Consider the following 18,146-nt stretch of genomic DNA (forward strand, 5'->3'; position numbering starts at 1 on the left):
GATTGATACAGACAGTATTTTATTTTTTAATGAACAGGTTAATGTAAAATTGGAAGGGCATCTTGTCCCATGCATCTTGGAGGAATTGCAACATAACGTTGGTTTGTATTCTCCCTTTGGGATTTCATACCACCCGGGCTTAAATGACAACCTTATTATGAATTTAACTCTGTTGATAGCTCTGGGCTGGAGATATTGGGGGTAGAGCCAGGAGTGGGTGGGTTATGGGGTGTGGGGGGACCTCAGTGGAGTATAATGCTATGGAATCCATCCTCCAGAGCAGGGGTAGTCAACCTGTGGTCCTCCAGATGTTCATGGACTACAATTCCCATGAGCCCCTGCCAGCATTTACTGGCAGGGGCTCATGGGAATTGTAGTCCATGAACATCTGGAGGACCACAGGTTGACTACCCCTGCTTCAGAGCAGCCATCTTCTCCAAGGGGAACTGATCTCTATGGGAATGAGCAGGGGACTGGCTTCCCTACTGGGTATGTAGTGAGGAAGTGTTAAATTCCCTTTTCTCCATATCACTTCCCACACCCAATTGAGTGCCTTTCATGGCTTTGAAAAACTTATTACAACAAAGCCCAGGAGATGTAGCAACGAATCTCCTACTGTGCCATCTAATTTATTCTGTACTAAGCATGGGCCAAACTGGAAATGGATAAAACATGCACCGCATCCATGGAACCCCCTGTGGTCACACTAGATTAGAGGCCGGTGTTCAGTGTTATTTGTATATAAATTTCACTGTCATGTTAGTAACCTAAAGGAAGAACTACAGTAAAGCAGTGCTCTTCACACCTTAAGATTTAAGATTTTTCCTGCATTTATAAAATATTTTGTTTTGCTCACTCTGGTCAGTATTGAAGGTTTGTTCACATACTGACTGTTTACCAGTGAAACTACTGCTGCATATTCTACTGTGGATTTTGTGCACTACATATAATAGAATAATAGAATCACAGAATTGGAAGGGGCCATACAGGGAAGGAGCCGTCTAGTCTAAACCCCTGGCTCAATGCAGGAACCCCCTAAAGTGTCCAGCCACTGCTTGAAGACTGCCAGTGAGGAGAGCTCAGCACCTCCTTAGGCAGGCGATACCACTGCTGAACTACTCTGACTGTGAAAATGTTTTTCCTGATATCTAGCCAATAACTTTCTCCACAGTGTTTAAACCCATTACTGTGCCCTCAGCTGCCAACAAGAACCTTTCCCTGCCCTCCTCTAAATGACAACCTTTCAAATATTTAAAGAGAGCAATCGTTTCCTCTCTCAACCTCCTATTCTCCCGGTTGAACAAGTATCTCAGCCTTTTTTCATAGGGCTTGGTTCCCAGGTCCCAGGTAATTCTTGTCGCTCTCCTCTGAACCCTCTCACTTTTGTCCATGATCTTTTTGAAGTGAGGCCTCCAGAACTGCACATAGTACTCCAGTTGGGGTCTGACCAATGCGGCATACAATGGGACTATGACATCTTGCGATTTTGATGTGGTACCATGGTTGATACAGGTCAAGACTCCATTTGCCTTCTTTATCGCCACATCACACTGTGTGCTCATATTTAGCTTACAGTCCACAAGTATCCCAAGATCACGTTCACTTGCACTTTAGCACAAATGTACTTTAGCTCACACAGACTTTAGTATGAAATCAGAGCTGAGAGATTCAGCAGAAATGTTATGCTGTCTTTTTCAGGAATGATAAAAGGATGTTTTGTAATAAAAAAAAACAGTTTAGAGGAGTATACTTTTCAAAGGTTCCCTTCTTTATAACCCTTAAACCAATAGAAGGGAATACGGGATAACATAACATTTCCTCCTACCTCTCTTATGTGTGCAAAGGAAGTACAGTGATCTCCCGTAAAGTGGCTACAAGAACATAATACATTGTTTTTTTATATAGTGTTTTTGTTCACTTTCTTAGGGAAGAAATGGTTTAGGGCTGAGCAATTCTTTCAGTATCCCTGTGAAAGTGGTCCACTATAGAATCATAGAGTTGGAAGGGTCCTCTATGGTTATCTAGTCCAACCCCCTGCACAGTGCAGGAACTCATAACTACCTGTTCATCCAATTTCATGCCCAAGTGATTCCCCACCATCACTACCACCAATAATCTCCAGAATCCAACCTGGCCTGGAGGAAATTAACCTACCATCCCACAGTGACGATCAGCATTTCCCTGGGAATGCAAGGAAGGGGCCACAAGATATAAACACTATAATTATCCCTCCTTTTGGAGGACTGAGGCTGAGAGTAGTATGCCAAAGGCCTTCAAGTGAAAGGACTTATGTCTCATTATCTTAAGTGATAGGTTAGACTTCAAGTTAGTAAAGGCGTAAAAACTGATATTTGAAAGTAAGTTTGAATGCCCATTTACTTGAATTCATTAAATTCTGAACTACATAGTCTCCTCTGTGCTGTTTCATTTTTCTATATTGTATATATCTACTTTTCATGCTGAAGTGTACACCAATGCAAGACTTGGGCCCAAGTCTCTAAAAGTGCAAAGATATGAACTAGCATCATCTGTATTAAGGACCTGGTTCTTCAAGGCACTGAGCATCTTCAACTCAATGAATGCTTGAGAGCACTTGACATCTTGGAGCATTGGGACCTCATCTGAGTTGATGGATGTCTCACCTTTGATATGGTCCCTTTCTGCATGCCCAGCTTATTTCTGATTACATTTAAAAATGTAATTTCTAGGAACACAGTTTTTTTTTGGGGGGCAGCAATTGGAGAGGTTTGGGGATGATTGAAATTGCTGATCCGCCCCCCCAAAAAAAACAAAATTGTGTTTCCAGAAATTACATTTGAAATGGAACTTAGATTATGTTACCATTGGCTACCTTCTAGTCCTGGGCCCTCATATGTAGGAGGCATGAAAATGGAGGAGGATGGATCTGGTTAAGAAATGGGGGCTTTCCCAAACATATATCTATATTTAATTTAATATTTATTAAACACCTAAGTCAACATTTAAAAATGGAATTGCCTTTGTCCATTGCTCTGCTGAGTTGTTTCTTAAGCTGAGCAGAGAAGAGGTTAGAAGGAAATTCAGAGTGGTGCCCTGTTTTGCTTTGAGGATAGGGGTTGGGGGGCTTGACCCTGGCATGTGAAAGTCCCCTATGGTTCTTGAGCCAACCTGTTTCTAAATTATTAAATGTACAGGGAGGTGGAGGGAAAGGCACTCTTGTCAATTCTCAAAAGTACTTTTTGCTTGTAGGCCTCAACCCCTGTACATAAAACAGACTCCTAATCTAAAGCCCTGTGAGGTCTTAGACAAATTAAATAGTGAAGTCCAAATTACAGATGGGAAGCCATATTAATTTGTTGGATATAAATACAAACCTTTCAAAAGCAAAAACTGTGAACTGAATCAGCACACAGAAAGTGAGATGGGGGGAGGGAGGTTACTGCCTGAACCTGGAATCTTCTCATCTTCAGCCTAATGCCCTCCAAACTCAGCTATTTACTGTGTTGAAAGTCAAACTGGGGGGAGGGGGGAATTACTATTAAATTGCCTTCATATCAATTCAGTTCACACGTTTTGCTTTTGAAAAGCTCATGTTTTAAAACTGGTTGTACCTTGAACAGTAGCTTGCCGTCCGGAAGGGGCCATGCACTAGAGGCAGACATGGCCGAGCTGGGTGAGGGTGGAACAATTAGGCAGATTGGGCTGAAGGTCTATTTTTATTTTATTTATTTATTTATATTTTTTAATGCTGCCCTTCCCAAGGGCTCAGGGCAGTTTACAACAAAGCAAAAAGGTAAATAACATTACACATAAAACATAATCAAATTACAACATACTCAAATCTAAGTTATTAAAATTTTAAATGATTAGACATATTACCACACTGTAAGGATATCTCAGACTCAACAGAGTGGCCTTCTTCAGACGAACGTGCCTCATTAAGGGACCAGAGCTTGGCTCTTAACTTTTAAGTCCTGGCTAAAAATATGTTTCAAGGCTGAGACCGGTAGTCTACTGTCCCTCTTGCATTAACAGAGGGCACACATCATAGCAATACAAGTTTAGCATTCCTTATACCTTATAGATCTACAACCTGATGTTCTAAAAAATAAAATATTTAATAGATGAGAAACTGGAATGCCAGTAGAGATGGTACGTCGATGAAGGGAGGAGGAGAAGTGGAAGCTACATAGAGGGAAGACCGATCTCAATGTGGGCAGTAGAGGTGAGGAAGACTGGCTTCCCAGTGGTGAGAAAAGGTCTTCCCAAAGACACAAATTCTGACAGAACATTTGTGCTTTTGAATTAAGTTTGCCTTGGGGTTGAAGAAAGGGGCAAAATCACGTCAACAGCACTCTTAAAGAATCCGGTGAAACAGCAAATGGAATGCAAACTGAAAGCACTATGAAATAGAGAAAGTAAGAAAAAAGCGCAATGGGAATGCACTGTGAAAACAAAGGAAAACAGCAGTGCAGGAAAGGCCATAGAATAAGGTTTCTGCATTTAATTACTTCAGAATAATTATTGTAGCCCGAATTCTAAATGTTCAGTCTTCTAAGCAGTTCCTAATGCTTGAAGAACGGAGGGAGCGCAGTAGAGGAAAATGAATGCTTTTGGTATATACAGCTCTGAATAGTATTGTTTTGAATTCAGTAGTTCCAAGTTTGAGCTAGATGAGCTAGATGCAACTTGTGTTCGTTTTTTCTTTTTCTTGCCACACTGATCTCTGTGCCTGTTGGTCTGTGTGATTATCATTGGATCCAAAGAAGAATTCTACTCTTCTGAATTCCCCACTGCATTCTCTGAAAGGCTGCTTCAGAGGGTGAAGGGACTTAAGGGAATAGCATGAGGTTTAATATGTAGCATTTAGAAGAATAAGAAGAGTTGGTTCTTATATGCCACTTTACCTGAAGGAGTCTCAAAGCGGCTTACAATCGCATTCCCTTTCCTCTCCCCACAACAGACCCCCTGTGAGGTAGGTGAGGCAGAGAGAGCCCTGATATTACTGCTCAGTCAGAACAGCTTTATCAGTGTTGTGGTGAGCCAGCTGGCTGCATGTGGGGGAGCGTGGAATCAAACCTGACTTGCCAGATTAGAAATCCATGCTCCTAACCACTACACCAAGCTGACTTTACATTAGGATGCGGGAACTGCTAAAATTTGCTCCCCTTAGGATGAGTAGAAGCGGTGTTCTACTTGTGGACAAAGCATTTGGATTCAGTTCCAAGCATGTAAGTAGAGTACTACTTACCAAGGAGTTGTTTGGATGATATATTATTTAAATCAGTGTTCAAATGGGGTGTGTGGGGGGCAGGGTGTACTAGTATTTACAGTCATACGATGGCCCTCTTTGCTATTGTGTTAGGCTCTGGGGGAGTCATGATTTCCCCCTCTATATTTCAAGGGTATAGCTTCTTTCCATCTCCCAATCTGTCATGTACACTGGTAGAGGGAAATGCAAAATGTTTAACTGACTGCTTTAAAGTTTCCCTCCTATCTGGAGCAATGTCAGGATTCAAAAGAACTCGGGCCAGGTCCAAAAAGAACCATGTCCATTCTTGAACTGCAGCAGAAGAAGGATTCGGAGAGGGTTAGTGAGAAGCTGGAGGTAGGTCCTTTGTTGGCAGAAGTAATGTTTAGCCCAAGCTCGTCCCTTTGCTTTGCGAGGATCTGAAATGGGGAATGGAAGCAGTGAACATACTACTAGATCTCCTGCCTTAATCTCCGTAATTTGAACATGGCTTTCAACAAACACTTGTAGCCTGGCTACATCAAAGGCCACGGGCTTCGGTGAGGTATTTGTCTGTACGAAACCTCCTGCAATCTTTTCCTGATAGACAAGAGAATGCATCTTGTATTCACTGCTTCAGCAGACGAGTCCTATTCCTCCCAACACTTATCTACATACTGTCAAAGTCCCTTGGGGCCTGTAAAACAGCACTCTTCCACGAAGCCTATCGTTGATGCCTGGCTGGCCAAGAAATATTGTGGGTCTCTCTCCTCTCCTCTCCTCTCCTCTCCTCTCCTCTCCTCTCCTCTCCTCTCCTCTCCTCTCCTCTCCTCTCCTCTCCTCCCCTCCCCTCCCCTCCCCTCCCCTCCCCTCCCCTCCCCTCCATGCTTTCCCCCTACATGAGCCCTCCCCTGAGATTCATTATCATCAGACTTACTGAATTTGTCAGTTAAATTGTGGTGACGATGGAGCCCTTTGGATTTTTATTATGTTTTAATAGTGTTGTTGATGATGATGATGATGTTCGGCATTCAGTCGAGTCCGACTCTTGGCAATCTTGGCGATTTTAAATGTGTACAAATGTTGTCTACTGCCCCAAGCAAATAAATAAATCTCTTCCAGAATCTGGCTTGGAGGAGAAGCGTGTCTTATATCTTAAGTGCCACTCAGTGCTGCCCCACCCCTGAGTGCTGCCTCCTCTAACTGGCTTGCCCGTCTGCCCAGTGGCCAGCCAATCGCCTTACGTCCCCCACTCCTGACCACCCCCTCCTCCTTCCACTTCCCTTTGAGGCTTGGAGGCTGCCGTGTGAGAGCTGCCCCTGCCGGTGAATTCCCTAACAGCTATCTGCAGCCTTTCCAGGTCCTGGGGGGAGGGAGAGGCTGTCCACTCTAGCGCCTGTTGTATTCCTGAATGCAATGGGCTTGGCCCCTAGTAAATAAATGAATGCAATGAAGCAAGTAATGATCTTTAGCGCCAGATATTGTTGAGTTGAATGCTTTGAAAATGGTAAGGACCTGAAAATAATAGAAAAAAGGAGATACCTTTTCTTCTTGTTGTGTATTGCGTTACATTTGGGGGGCAGGGCAGGAACCATCCATGATACTTAACATGATTCAAAGCAACTGTGAGATTTCAGAATCCTTAATATTTCCCCACTAATCTCTAGATTGAATTTCTGTTTTCCATTCTCTGGTGCCTCCTCCAACTGTGTATGTGTGTGCTTCCAAACTGTTTGGCAGTCATATTTTATTCCATATGCTTCTAATGGCTAAGCCTTATCAATCATATCAGAATCCCTAAGCTCCCCCCCCCCTCTTCAGAATATTTTAAATGAAGCAATATGCTGTATGTGAAAGAGTTGTATCTCATATAGAACTACTATTCTAGCACAGTAAGGAGAGCCAGCTTGGTATAGTGGTTAAGAGTGGTGGACTCTAATTTGGAAAGTCGGGTTTGATTCCCCAGTCTTCCACATGCAGCCAACTGCGTGACCCTGGGCTACTCACAGTCCTACTAGAACTGCTCTCACTGAGCAGTTCTGTCAGAGCTCTCTCAGCCTCACCTGCCTCACAAGGTGTCTGCTGTGGGGAGAGGAAGGGAACACGATTGGAAGCCATTTTGAGACTCCTTTGGGTAGTGAAAAGTGGGGTATAAAAACCAATTCTTCCTCATTGTCGTTTTTAAACAAAAAACTATTCTTTGTCGTCATGCTAAGGCCTCAGTTCTATAGGGTGAATTTGTTTCTAGATTTTGCAGTTAATTCTGGACAGGTGGGGTTGTTTGAGAGCTGCAGAGTGACAGTTGCCGCTTTGCAGGATTAGACCCTGTATGTGCTGTTAAATTAAAATTGAGTCTTGTAGGGATATTGTAAGCCTTGACAGTCTTGAACTGTCATCTTCTCTTTCAGAAGATTCGCTTTTACCTTCTGCAAGCTGTAATGTACAAAGTTAGAAGCATAAAAACACGGGGGGGGGATCCCGATGGCCATCTACTTCCTCCCCCCCTCAACACACACATGCACAATGCCAAACAGACTGCAAACATATTTGGTGCACGAAATCCATGAAGTATTTTTACGTAGCATTTTTTTCCCCCAGTTAAGTAAGACAAATGCAGTGTAAATTATAATAAGACTGGATATGAGTCCCTTAATGTCTCTGAATTTTGCCACATTATGCAAAGCACCCCCCCCAAAAAAAATAAAATAAAATGCAGCAGTATTTCCTGAGAAGCAACTATTCCCTAGACCAGTGGTCCCCAACCTGCGGGCCGCGGCCCGGTGCCGGGCCGCGAAGGCCATGGCGCCGGGCCGCGGCTCCCTCTCCGCGCCCCTCCCCCCCCGCAGTAAAAAACTTCCCAGGCCGCAAGCTTGCGGCCTGGGAAGCTTCTTACTGCGGCAGGGCGGGGAGAGGGAATCGGGGCCGGGGCGCGCCCCTGCGGGCGCGGCTAGCAGGCGCGGCCCGATGCATGGGCGTGGCCTGCGCGGGCCACGGGCCGCGCCCCAATGCCCTGCCGGTCCCCAACCTCAGAAAGGTTGGGGACCACTGCCCTAGACCCTTTATATTGAGACTGTTTGACAACAGAGTTTAATCTTCTGTGGGTTCAAATATTTGTTTGTTTTTGAAGAAATATATTTTTAAAGAAAGAGCCTCTTGTGGCGCAGAGTGGTAAGGCAGCAGACATGCAGTCTGAAAGCTCTGCCCATGAGGCTGGGAGTTTGATCCCAGCAGCTGGCTCAAGGTTGACTCAGCCTTCCATCCTTCCGAGGTCAGTAAAATGAGTACCCAGCTTGCTGGGGGGTAAACGGTAATGACTGGGGAAGGCACTGGCAAACCACCCCGTATTGAGTCTGCCATGAAAACACTAGAGGGCGTCACCCCAAGGGTCAGACATGACTCGGTGCTTGCACAGGGGATACCTTTACCTTTTTATTTCTAAAGAATATACCCCGTTTCTATGGTTCCATTCCCCCCCCCCCAATGCCACATGGGACTGTTACATGGGTGGTGGTGGGGGGAAATAGACCTACCTAAGACACATATTGTGCTGTGCAAAATGTCAGTGGAATTGACATTAAGGAATTTAGTAACACCGATCTCGGCTTCAGTACAAGTTACTTATGTGCATAAACGGGGTGTCAGATGTCTCCTTAAAGGAATACTGCCATTTGCCAAAGAATCTTCACCCGTTACAGCCCTGCAGAGCCCATAATCCAGACAGCGGAGCATTTTAATGTTCCTTATTTTTGAATCCTTGATTTGCCAACTTGACTACAGGCTAATATGGGGAGCGGTTGAACATTTGACAATTAACTTCTCAGTAACAAATAATGGATGGCCATGCAGGGGGAATAAAGGCTTCCATTTCAGGACAGGGCTCTCCTGACCAGAGTCACTCTCTTCGAAGTCTGCTGAAACCAGAGGGCTTTAAAGGGGGGTATGCTGTGTTTAGGTTTGCGCTGCTGCATTCGTTCCCCCCCCTCCCCCTTGTAGGTTTTCATACACATTCTGGAACCCTGCGTTTTACAGCCCCTGCTAAATGCACTGGGACTTAAATATGCCTCAATAAATAAACTTTCAATTATTGTGCAGTGAGCAGATCCACAGCTAGGACGGCAATCTGAAACCAATGGGCTAACGAGTAATTATGCCAAATAAACAGTTTCTACCCAGGGGATGGCTTACTCTTCTATCCTCCTCTCCGCAAAAAAAATAAAAATAAAAAATAAAACTTAAAAACTGCATCAGGATAAGTCAGGCTGCTGCCCCCCTACTGCCCCAAAATTCCTCACTGCCTTGATCTTTCTACTGCTCCGGGGGGGGGGGGGGTTTACCACCCACTTTGGGAACCTCTATAGTAGACCATGCTCATTCACACCTATGCTGGTGTTCTCAATTGAGCTTTGCCATGATACATTCATTCCTGTTATTCCTCTTTTGGCGTGCCAGGTTGCAACGGAATATAATCAAGAGAGCCAATGTAGCGTAGTGCTTACGAGCAGCAGCCTCTCATCTGGAGAGCTGGGTTTGATTCTCTGCTCGTCCACACACAGCGAGCTGGGTGACCTTGGACTCATCACAGTCCTGATAGTGCTGATCTCACAGGGCAGTCGTGGCAGAACTCTCTCAACCTGACCTCCCTCACAGGGCGTCTGCTGTGGGGAGAGGGAAGGGAAGGCGATCGGAAGCCGCTTTGAGACTTCCTTTGGCTAGTGAAAAGCGAGGTATGAAACCCAACTCTTCTTCTAAAATCCATGTAATCCTTTTTGTTATGACCAGCTGAAGCTGTACAAGCTTTCAAGTTCTCCAGAACTCTTCACCAGAAGGGATGTTAAAGAACACACACAGGTTGTGATGGGGGACAAACCAGCACATTCAGGCCAGGGTGTTAAAGGGTTCTGTCAGCATCCTGCGCAGGATGCTTAACAAATTTTGGCAGGTACAAGGCATGGCTACGGAGCAGCAGATCACACGCTGCGTGTGTGCGATGAGGATGAAGGGAAGCCTTATACAGTTTACGTCACCCAGTTCAGAGAGTTGCATTCAGCATCCTTCTGGGGTCCGTCGCATCTCAAATCCTAAACCCACCGAACTCACGGCTGTCTCCGTAGCTACGAATATTGGACCGATTCGTGTGACCGATTTATTTCTTCCCATGTATTATTTTTTAACTCACAGTACTTGCTAAGAAGGCTCGCAATTTGTTCTTTCCAGTTGCCTTGAAGGAGAATCCGGTGACTTAGTAAAACGAGCTCCTCAATGCTACGTCTGTCATGAAGCCAACTGTGCTGGTTAAAAAAGGTGGCCTGCATTATGCAACGCAGGTTGAAGTTTAGCATTCAGAAATGTGTGTGTTTGGGGGGGGAGGGGGTTGTTGACACTTTACATAAATTCCGGGTCCGATCTGCACAGTGGCCTGCAAAGCTTTTGGGCGTAGATATTTTGAAGTGACATTTTGAAATCCTTGCGCAAAGGGTCACTGACGGAGCAAGAGAAAAACCACCTGTGTGATTCGGAACAATAAACCCCACCCTGAATGATGCCCATTCAACTGAGCCACAACTGCAGTAAAATATATTTACAAATGAATCCTGTTGCTCTATTAATTTATGGTGTAATTACAGCGATTCTTCCCACCTTGTTTTCAGTACTTCTTAATCATTAAGCTTGGAAGGCTGACAGCGGTGCCAACCCTGGCATGATTCTCTTTGACTAAAACCTTGTAAATTAACAGAATTAGCACAGCATCATGCTGCTAATTAACTTCCTGTGTCTGGTGCAGCGGATGTGCAAACAAGGAAGAGGGAACCAGAAGGGAATAAACATGCCATTCTGTTACCAAACTGTCTGCAACATTAGGACTAGCTCAGGGAGGCTAAGCTTGGCTGTGTCAAGATGCCGGAGTCAGGTGAGGAGAGCTCAAGGGTGTTGGGGGAAGGAAAAGCAATCTAGAGGAAAAGATTGTCTGACCAGTCTGCGGTAGGTTTGGACGGAAACCCGTGCCATGGATGCTTTGTTTCAGGCTAAGCTTTCTTCTGAGCAGACATCTGTACCAGAGGGCATTAGAAAGGCTGCAACACCCCCCCCCCCTTTTTATATATATATAAAATTAGGAGAGATTATGGAAGCTTTCTTCAGGGCTACCGGCCATGCCGGGCAGAATCGAAGGAGCTTTTTCTTTAAATGCCGGTAAATCCCGTATGCCACGATGGGTCACCAAACCGTTTCAGGATCCCCTCCAATCTGGGACATGATTAATTGTACAAAATAAAAGGGTGTGCTAGGTTGCCTCTTCTGCTCCGGCAGTGTTTTTCAGCCTGCGCTTCAACGAACAGCCCCCACCCACCCCCGCCCCGGAACTTTTTAGCATCTAGGCTCCATTTAATTTTTTCTTCTTCTCCGGCTATATCCCCCTCCCCCTTTCCCGTACCCTAGAGGAGGGGTGGGGGAGGTGAAGGAGGAGAGCAGGCAAAAAGACGGCCGCTCAAGTGATGCTTGGGCGCTTTCGCTCTCACCCCCCCCCCCAACAACAGAACTGTGAGGCAGAGAGCAGCCAGTTGTAATTCATACCGAGTTGTAAGCTTTGTGTGATGAAAGCAACGGAGCGCTGCCTGGGAGATTGCTTTGCTGCACTCCACGAAGCAGATTTGAAACTGTCGTGGACCACTTTAGATGAGAGTTGGATTATGGAATGACCTGCTATGTCTGTGTCATATTGTCCTGTGCAGGGTGCATTATACTGTGCTAACTAGGTATTCAGTACCAAATAAGAAAGGTATCCTAGGTATGATCTGTCAGCTGTGTCTCGATATTTCCCCCTTAAATCTGTTAGAACGGCAATGAGGGAAGACAGAACGCTGAGGATATTTAAAACAGGTTCCCATATACCGAATCCATTCTAAGAGTACTGAAGATGCACACGGGAATCCTTTTAAAAAAAAAACACACAGTGTGGGTACATGGTTATCCTTTTTAAAAAAATGCAATGTGTCTTAAATCATTTCTTCCCTTTCCTCCTGTGGAATTAGCAAAATAGGGCATAGAGACATATACGTGTAGGTTTATTTGAAGCAAAAATGTTATTGGTAATGGCCAGTTACAAGCCATCTAAATTCATAGTGTTTTAATGTCGGTCCCGACATTAGATCTGGGCTCCCTGGGTTCATCTGAGTGATCTGATTGCCTCACTCCCATATTTAGCAACCTGATGTCCCTTGGCTAACGTGGGGCGATTTTGGGGGGGGGGGGTTAGTGGGGTTAGTTAGTGCTCACCTGTTGCCCAACATTGATAGTACAGATTGGTTTTAATGGCTTTAACGATGGGTTTTATTGTAATTTTTATCTTGTAAACCGCCGTGAGCCTAAGAGAACAGCGGTATAAAAGTTTAATAATAATAATAATAATAATAAATAACATATTTTTTTTAAGCAGAGAGTTTGCCAGCGGTGTCACAGGGAAATCAGATGTATTTTCTGAGATAGCTTTGCATTATCCTTTACGAGTGCTAATTCTGATTTCTCTTCTCCCCCGCCCCACCCCAACCCTCAGGCTTGAAGATGCAGTGGACGCCAGAGCATGCCCAGTGGCCAGAACAGCACTTTGACATCACTTCCACCACCCGGTCTCCTGCCCACAAGGTGGAAGCTTACCGAGGACACCTGCAGCGCACCTATCAGTATGCTTGGGCGAACGATGACATCTCTGCGCTGACTGCATCTAATCTGCTCAAAAAATATGCAGAAAAGTATTCCGGCATTTTGGAAGGGCCGGTGGACCGGCCCCTCCTGAGTAATTATTCGGAGCCTCCGCCAGGGCTGGTGAATGGCCGAAAAAGCGAAAGCGAGCCCTGGCAGCCTTCTTTGAACTCTGAGAGCGTTTATCCCATGAACTGTGTCCCCGATGTTATCAGCGCCAGCAAAGCTGGCGTAAGTACTGCCCTCCCTCCAGCAGATGTCTCAGCTAGCATAGGGAGCTCGCCTGGGGTGGCCAGTAACCTGACAGAACCGAGTTATTCCAGTAGTACATGTGGAAGTCATACTGTCCCTAGTCTGCATTCGGGGCTCCCGTCTCAGGAATATGCCACAGGATACAATGGATCTTACTTGCATACGAGTTACAGTGGCCAGCCAGCACCTGCACTTCCTTCTCCTCATCCTTCCCCTTTGCATAGCTCTGGGCTGTTACAGCCCCCTCCACCACCACCACCCCCTCCAGCACTAGTACCGGGCTACAATGGGACAACCAACCTTTCCGGGTACAGTTACCCATCTGCAAGCTATCCCCCGCAAGCTGCTGTTGGGCCTGGATACAGCCCGGGCGGTGCACCTCCTCCTTCAGCGTACCTCCCTTCAGGAATCCCTGCTCCGACACCTCTGCCCCCGACCACCGTCCCTGGTTACAGCTACCAGAGTCATGGTTTAACGCCCATTGCGCCCTCTGCCCTGACAAACAGTTCCGCCAGTTCCCTCAAAAGAAAAGCTTTCTATATGGCAGGGCAAGGAGAAATGGACTCCAGTTACGGAAATTACAGCTATGGCCAACAGAGATCCACGCAGAGCCCCATGTATCGGATGCCTGACAACAGCATTTCGAATGCCAGTAGAGGGAACGGCTTTGACAGAAATGCTGAAACATCCTCCTTAGCGTTTAAGCCAACAAAGCAGATCATGTCTTCTGAACAGCAAAGGAAATTCAGCCAGTCCAGTAGGGCTCTGACACCCCCTTCCTATAGTACTGCTAAAAATTCTCTTGGGTCGAGAGCAAACGAACCCTTTGGGAAGTATGGCTCTCCAGTGATGAACGAACACGGTGATGAACACAGGCAGCTCCTTCCTCACGCAATGCAAGGCCCAGGACTTCGTGCAGCTACCTCATCCAACCACTCTGTGGACGAGCAACTGAAGAATACTGACGCACACCTCATTGACCTTGTGACCAATGAGATTATCAACCAAGGACCTCCTGTGGACTGGAATGACATTGCCGGCCTAGATCTGATAAAAGCTGTCATTAAAGAGGAGGTTTTATGGCCAGTATTGAGGTCAGATGCATTCAATGGGCTGACTGCTCTACCTCGGAGCATCCTTTTGTTTGGACCTCGGGGAACAGGCAAAACATTAATGGGCAAATGTATTGCTAGTCAGCTGGGAGCCACGTTTTTCAAAATCGCGGGCTCCGGCCTTGTCACAAAGTGGTTAGGGGAAGGGGAAAAGATAGTTCATGCCTCTTTCCTTGTGGCAAGGTGTCGCCAGCCGTCGGTGATTTTTGTCAGTGACATTGATGTGCTCCTCTCATCCCAAGTGAACGAAGAACACAGTCCAGTATGTCGGATGCGAACCGAGTTCCTTATGCAGCTGGACAGTGTTCTAACTTCTGCTGAGGACCAAATAGTAGTAATTTGTGCCACCAGTAAACCGGAAGAAATAGATGAATCCCTTCGAAGGTACTTCATGAAACGACTTCTAATCCCCCTTCCTGACAGCACAGCGAGGCACCAGATAATAGTACAACTGCTCTCACAGCACAATTACTGTCTCAATGACAAGGAGGTTGCACTGCTTGTCCAACGCACGGAAGGCTTTTCGGGACTGGATGTTGCTCGTTTGTGTCAGGAAGCGGTGGTCGGCCCCCTCCACGCCATGCCAGCCACGGACCTTTCAGCCATTATGCCCAACCAGTTGAGGCCCGTTACGTATCAAGACTTTGAAAACGCCTTCTGCAAGATACAGCCTAGCATATCTCAAAAAGAGCTCGACACATACGTTGAATGGAACAAAATGTTTGGTTGCAGTCAGTGACGTCTTTTTAAAAAAAAAAAAAACAAAGCAAAACAATGTCATGAATGTTGGTGTGCACGCACACACACACACACACTTACATGCATACAACCTGCTATATAGGGCATGGAACCCCTTTTTCCAATAGTGTTTAAAGTTGTAAAAGGGTACTGAGGGGAGGGGCGGGGAACCCTGACGATCACCTTGTGTCGAAAGAACCGGGTGCAGGCTGGAAGGAAAAGGGCATCAAATATGAGCTGTGGCTGAAAAGCCACAGGTAACCGAAGGCATCTGGTGATGCTCCGTTCCGTTCAAGCTAAACAGCGCGCCCTCACCATGGAGCAAGCAGGTTGAATCCCTCCCCTTCCCCGAGAAGGACACGAACCCTGTGTGTTGAATCCATTCTGCTGTTCTTGAGATTTAGTTGTTGTCAAGTGCCTGAAGTGGTGCTTTATTATTATTTTTTATGGATTATTATTTTGGTTTGTTTGCCTCACAATTACATTGGTGGCATGTGCTAATATAAAGAGCTTTAACTTCAAAATGTTATGGGACTAAAGAAATGAACAGTCGTGTTGCGACAGAGTACCAGATCTTTTTTTTGTTGTTCTTTCTCCCCCTCTTTCTCTCTCTCTCTCTCTCTCTCTCTCCCCCTTCCCTCAGCTAAGTCTATAAGAGCAACAGTATTCCTCAATCCTGTCTGTTCTTCAGTATTAAAACGGAGAACAGGTAAAACAGGGTAAACGGCAATCTGGACCTTAATTTTTCCACAGTTCATTTCGTTTAATGTTCTGTCTGCAAAAAAAAAAAAAGGAAAAAAACGAAAAAGAAAAAAACTCAGGAAAGTGATTGTGATTTGTACAGTACCTCAAAGGAATGTGTTGAAGGCACTATGTACTGTGTACTGCTGAGAGTTAATAGGCTAGGCTTCAATGTTACTTTATATTAAATATATGTATGTTTACCTCAACAGTTGGGAAAAAATGGCAAGGAGAAAATACTTTGAATGTATCCAGGATCAAGCTGAAAAGTGTATTATAACTGAATCTTTTAAACCTTTTAAAAAAATAGAAACAAAGGGGTATCAGTGTTAAAAAAATAATAATCTTTTTTTTTCTCTTCTTCAAAAACAAAATATTGGGGATCCGATCGGAACGTGAGAAATGTTCATGACAGTAAAAGTCCTCAGTCCTTGACGATTTGTGCGGCGACTTGCGGGACGCTGTGCGGAAAACAAGAAAGGCCACTCTGTCAAAATGTATAACCATCGGGGACAGTCAGAGCTAAGCTAGTGACTCTGAGGGGCAAATTACCTTTAAGATAACCACTGCTTTTGTATCTCGGTTAGAATTGTTGGTGTTCTGATTATTTAATTGAGCCAAGAGAGCAGACTCCTTCTAGGTCAGCGAGAGAGCGTGTGCGTTGTCGAGCTGTTTACACTAATGCCGCCGTGACCAAACAGGAAGAGCGAGGCAAAAATTAAACCCTCACATTGCGTTGGGCTCTTCCCCTATCCCTCATTTGCCCCACACAGACGAATAGTAAATGTGCATTGCCTGTTTTTGTGGTCGCCGTTTTATTTTAAGTGTACTACTCATTTCATGCCCTTTCAGGCTGGAGCATGCCCATTGTTTTATTTCTACCTCAGTTTTTGGTATGTGTGTGTGTGTGTGTGTGTGTGTGTTTGTGTGTGTGTGTGATTTTTTGGGGGGAGAGGGGGATACTCTCTTGGGAAGCAAAGTGCAGAGCTAAGCAAGTAAAAAATCCATCCAGAACGCCAACCTGTCTTAAGGAGTTTGAAAGAACATGGGGACGAGATTCCTTCCCAAAGGGAAGTGCCTGGCAATACCTTTTCCTGCCTCTCCCTCAGCGAGGACAAAATGGCTGCAGAATCTCTTCTCCTGAAAAGGCTGGCATAACGTGGCATTTTGTTCAGCCTGTGCCCCTGCTTCGCATTGTCTCTCTTTTCATTCTTTAATGCTTTTATGAGCAATTCTTTTCATGACAGCTGACTGATGCTGGTAATGGCTCTGAGCAATGTACACTGTAGCATTCGGTACCTCTGTGGCCACGGGAGCAGAACAGTCTTTTCTTTCGTGGCGGGAATGCAATTCTTTTGTTGTTGTTGTTGTTGTTTACTTTAAAGAGAGCGTGGCAGGACACTTGCAAAAGCGCTGGCTTTTAATCTTTCTTTTAAGTAGCGTATCTTCTTAAATAAGTAAAATAAATGCACCAGGGGAAGGGGGGGAGCCTTAAGGAGAAACGTGCCAGGCAGTTCCCCAGCCATTCTGTGTGTTTTAAAGCAACTGTCCGGTTGCCAGGCATATTTGCTGGGCTGTCCTTGGCAGAGTAGCACTCTTTTAAGTCCAAGGAAGTCAGTATTCTCAAAAGCAGGGGTAGTCAAACTGCAGCCCTCCAGATGTCCATGGACTACATTTCCCAGAAGCCCCTGCCAGCGAATGCTGGCAGGGGCTTCTGGGAATTGTAGTCCATGGACATCTGGAGGGCCGCAGTTTGACTACCCCTGCTCCAAAGGGTGTAGCTGTGCTCGGGATTGTATGCCCAGCTAAAATATTTAGGCTTTTAGAAAGGTGGATAGACTACAGGCGTTTCAAGTCCTTTTTTAAGTTTTCAAACTTTTAAACATCTGTTTCTGAAGTGAAAACAAGCAAATGAACCAAAATTTGCATTCTAGCATTCTTTCTTCAGTTGTAACTTTTGTTTTAGGCCGATGGTCTGTTTTATTTATTTTTTTTAAAAACAGTGCCTTTCACGAAAGAGATAATAAAGTAAACCTTATTGGATAGTTTGCTTTTTTCCATTAGTGAATGCCTTCCTCCACACCCCTGCCCCCCATCTGGCTAGACATTTCCCATTGCATCTTTCTTTCTGGCTGTGAAATCCAAACACCCCCCCCCCTCTTTGCTGTAGATTCGTATCGATCTATCCAATGGATTTACAGATTCAGATCACTGACCAACCCATTGCGTTTTCTGTTTGCTCTCAAGCTGTGCTCATTTAAAAGGGTCAAGCACAGTTTGGAAACCTAACTTGGGCTTAAATCACAAAATCTATAAATCCCCCGGAATCGATTTTATTAACTGATTTTAAGCAAGCGTCACGCCTGACCAAAGTGACGCCCCCCAGTCGGGCTGCTCAT

At 45.3% G+C, this 18,146-nt stretch overlaps 1 protein-coding gene across 6 annotated transcripts in view; it reads left to right on the top strand.

The window, feature by feature from the left end:
* FIGN (fidgetin, microtubule severing factor) overlaps window positions 1–17,403 on the top strand; it is a 207,043-nt gene extending 189,640 nt beyond the window's left edge. For all 6 annotated transcript variants that reach the window (XM_077319887.1, XM_077319884.1, XM_077319885.1 and 3 more), the window contains one exon: window positions 12,759–17,403. In XM_077319887.1, coding sequence (XP_077176002.1) covers window positions 12,767–15,007 — 2,241 coding nt within the window. In that variant the 5' untranslated portion in view covers window positions 12,759–12,766 and the 3' untranslated portion in view covers window positions 15,008–17,403. The remainder of the gene's footprint in view (window positions 1–12,758) is intronic.
* The last annotated feature ends 743 nt before the right edge of the window (window positions 17,404–18,146 follow it).

Source organism: Paroedura picta, chromosome 2, assembly GCF_049243985.1.
Source record: "Paroedura picta isolate Pp20150507F chromosome 2, Ppicta_v3.0, whole genome shotgun sequence".
Lineage (NCBI taxonomy): Eukaryota > Metazoa > Chordata > Lepidosauria > Squamata > Gekkonidae > Paroedura > Paroedura picta.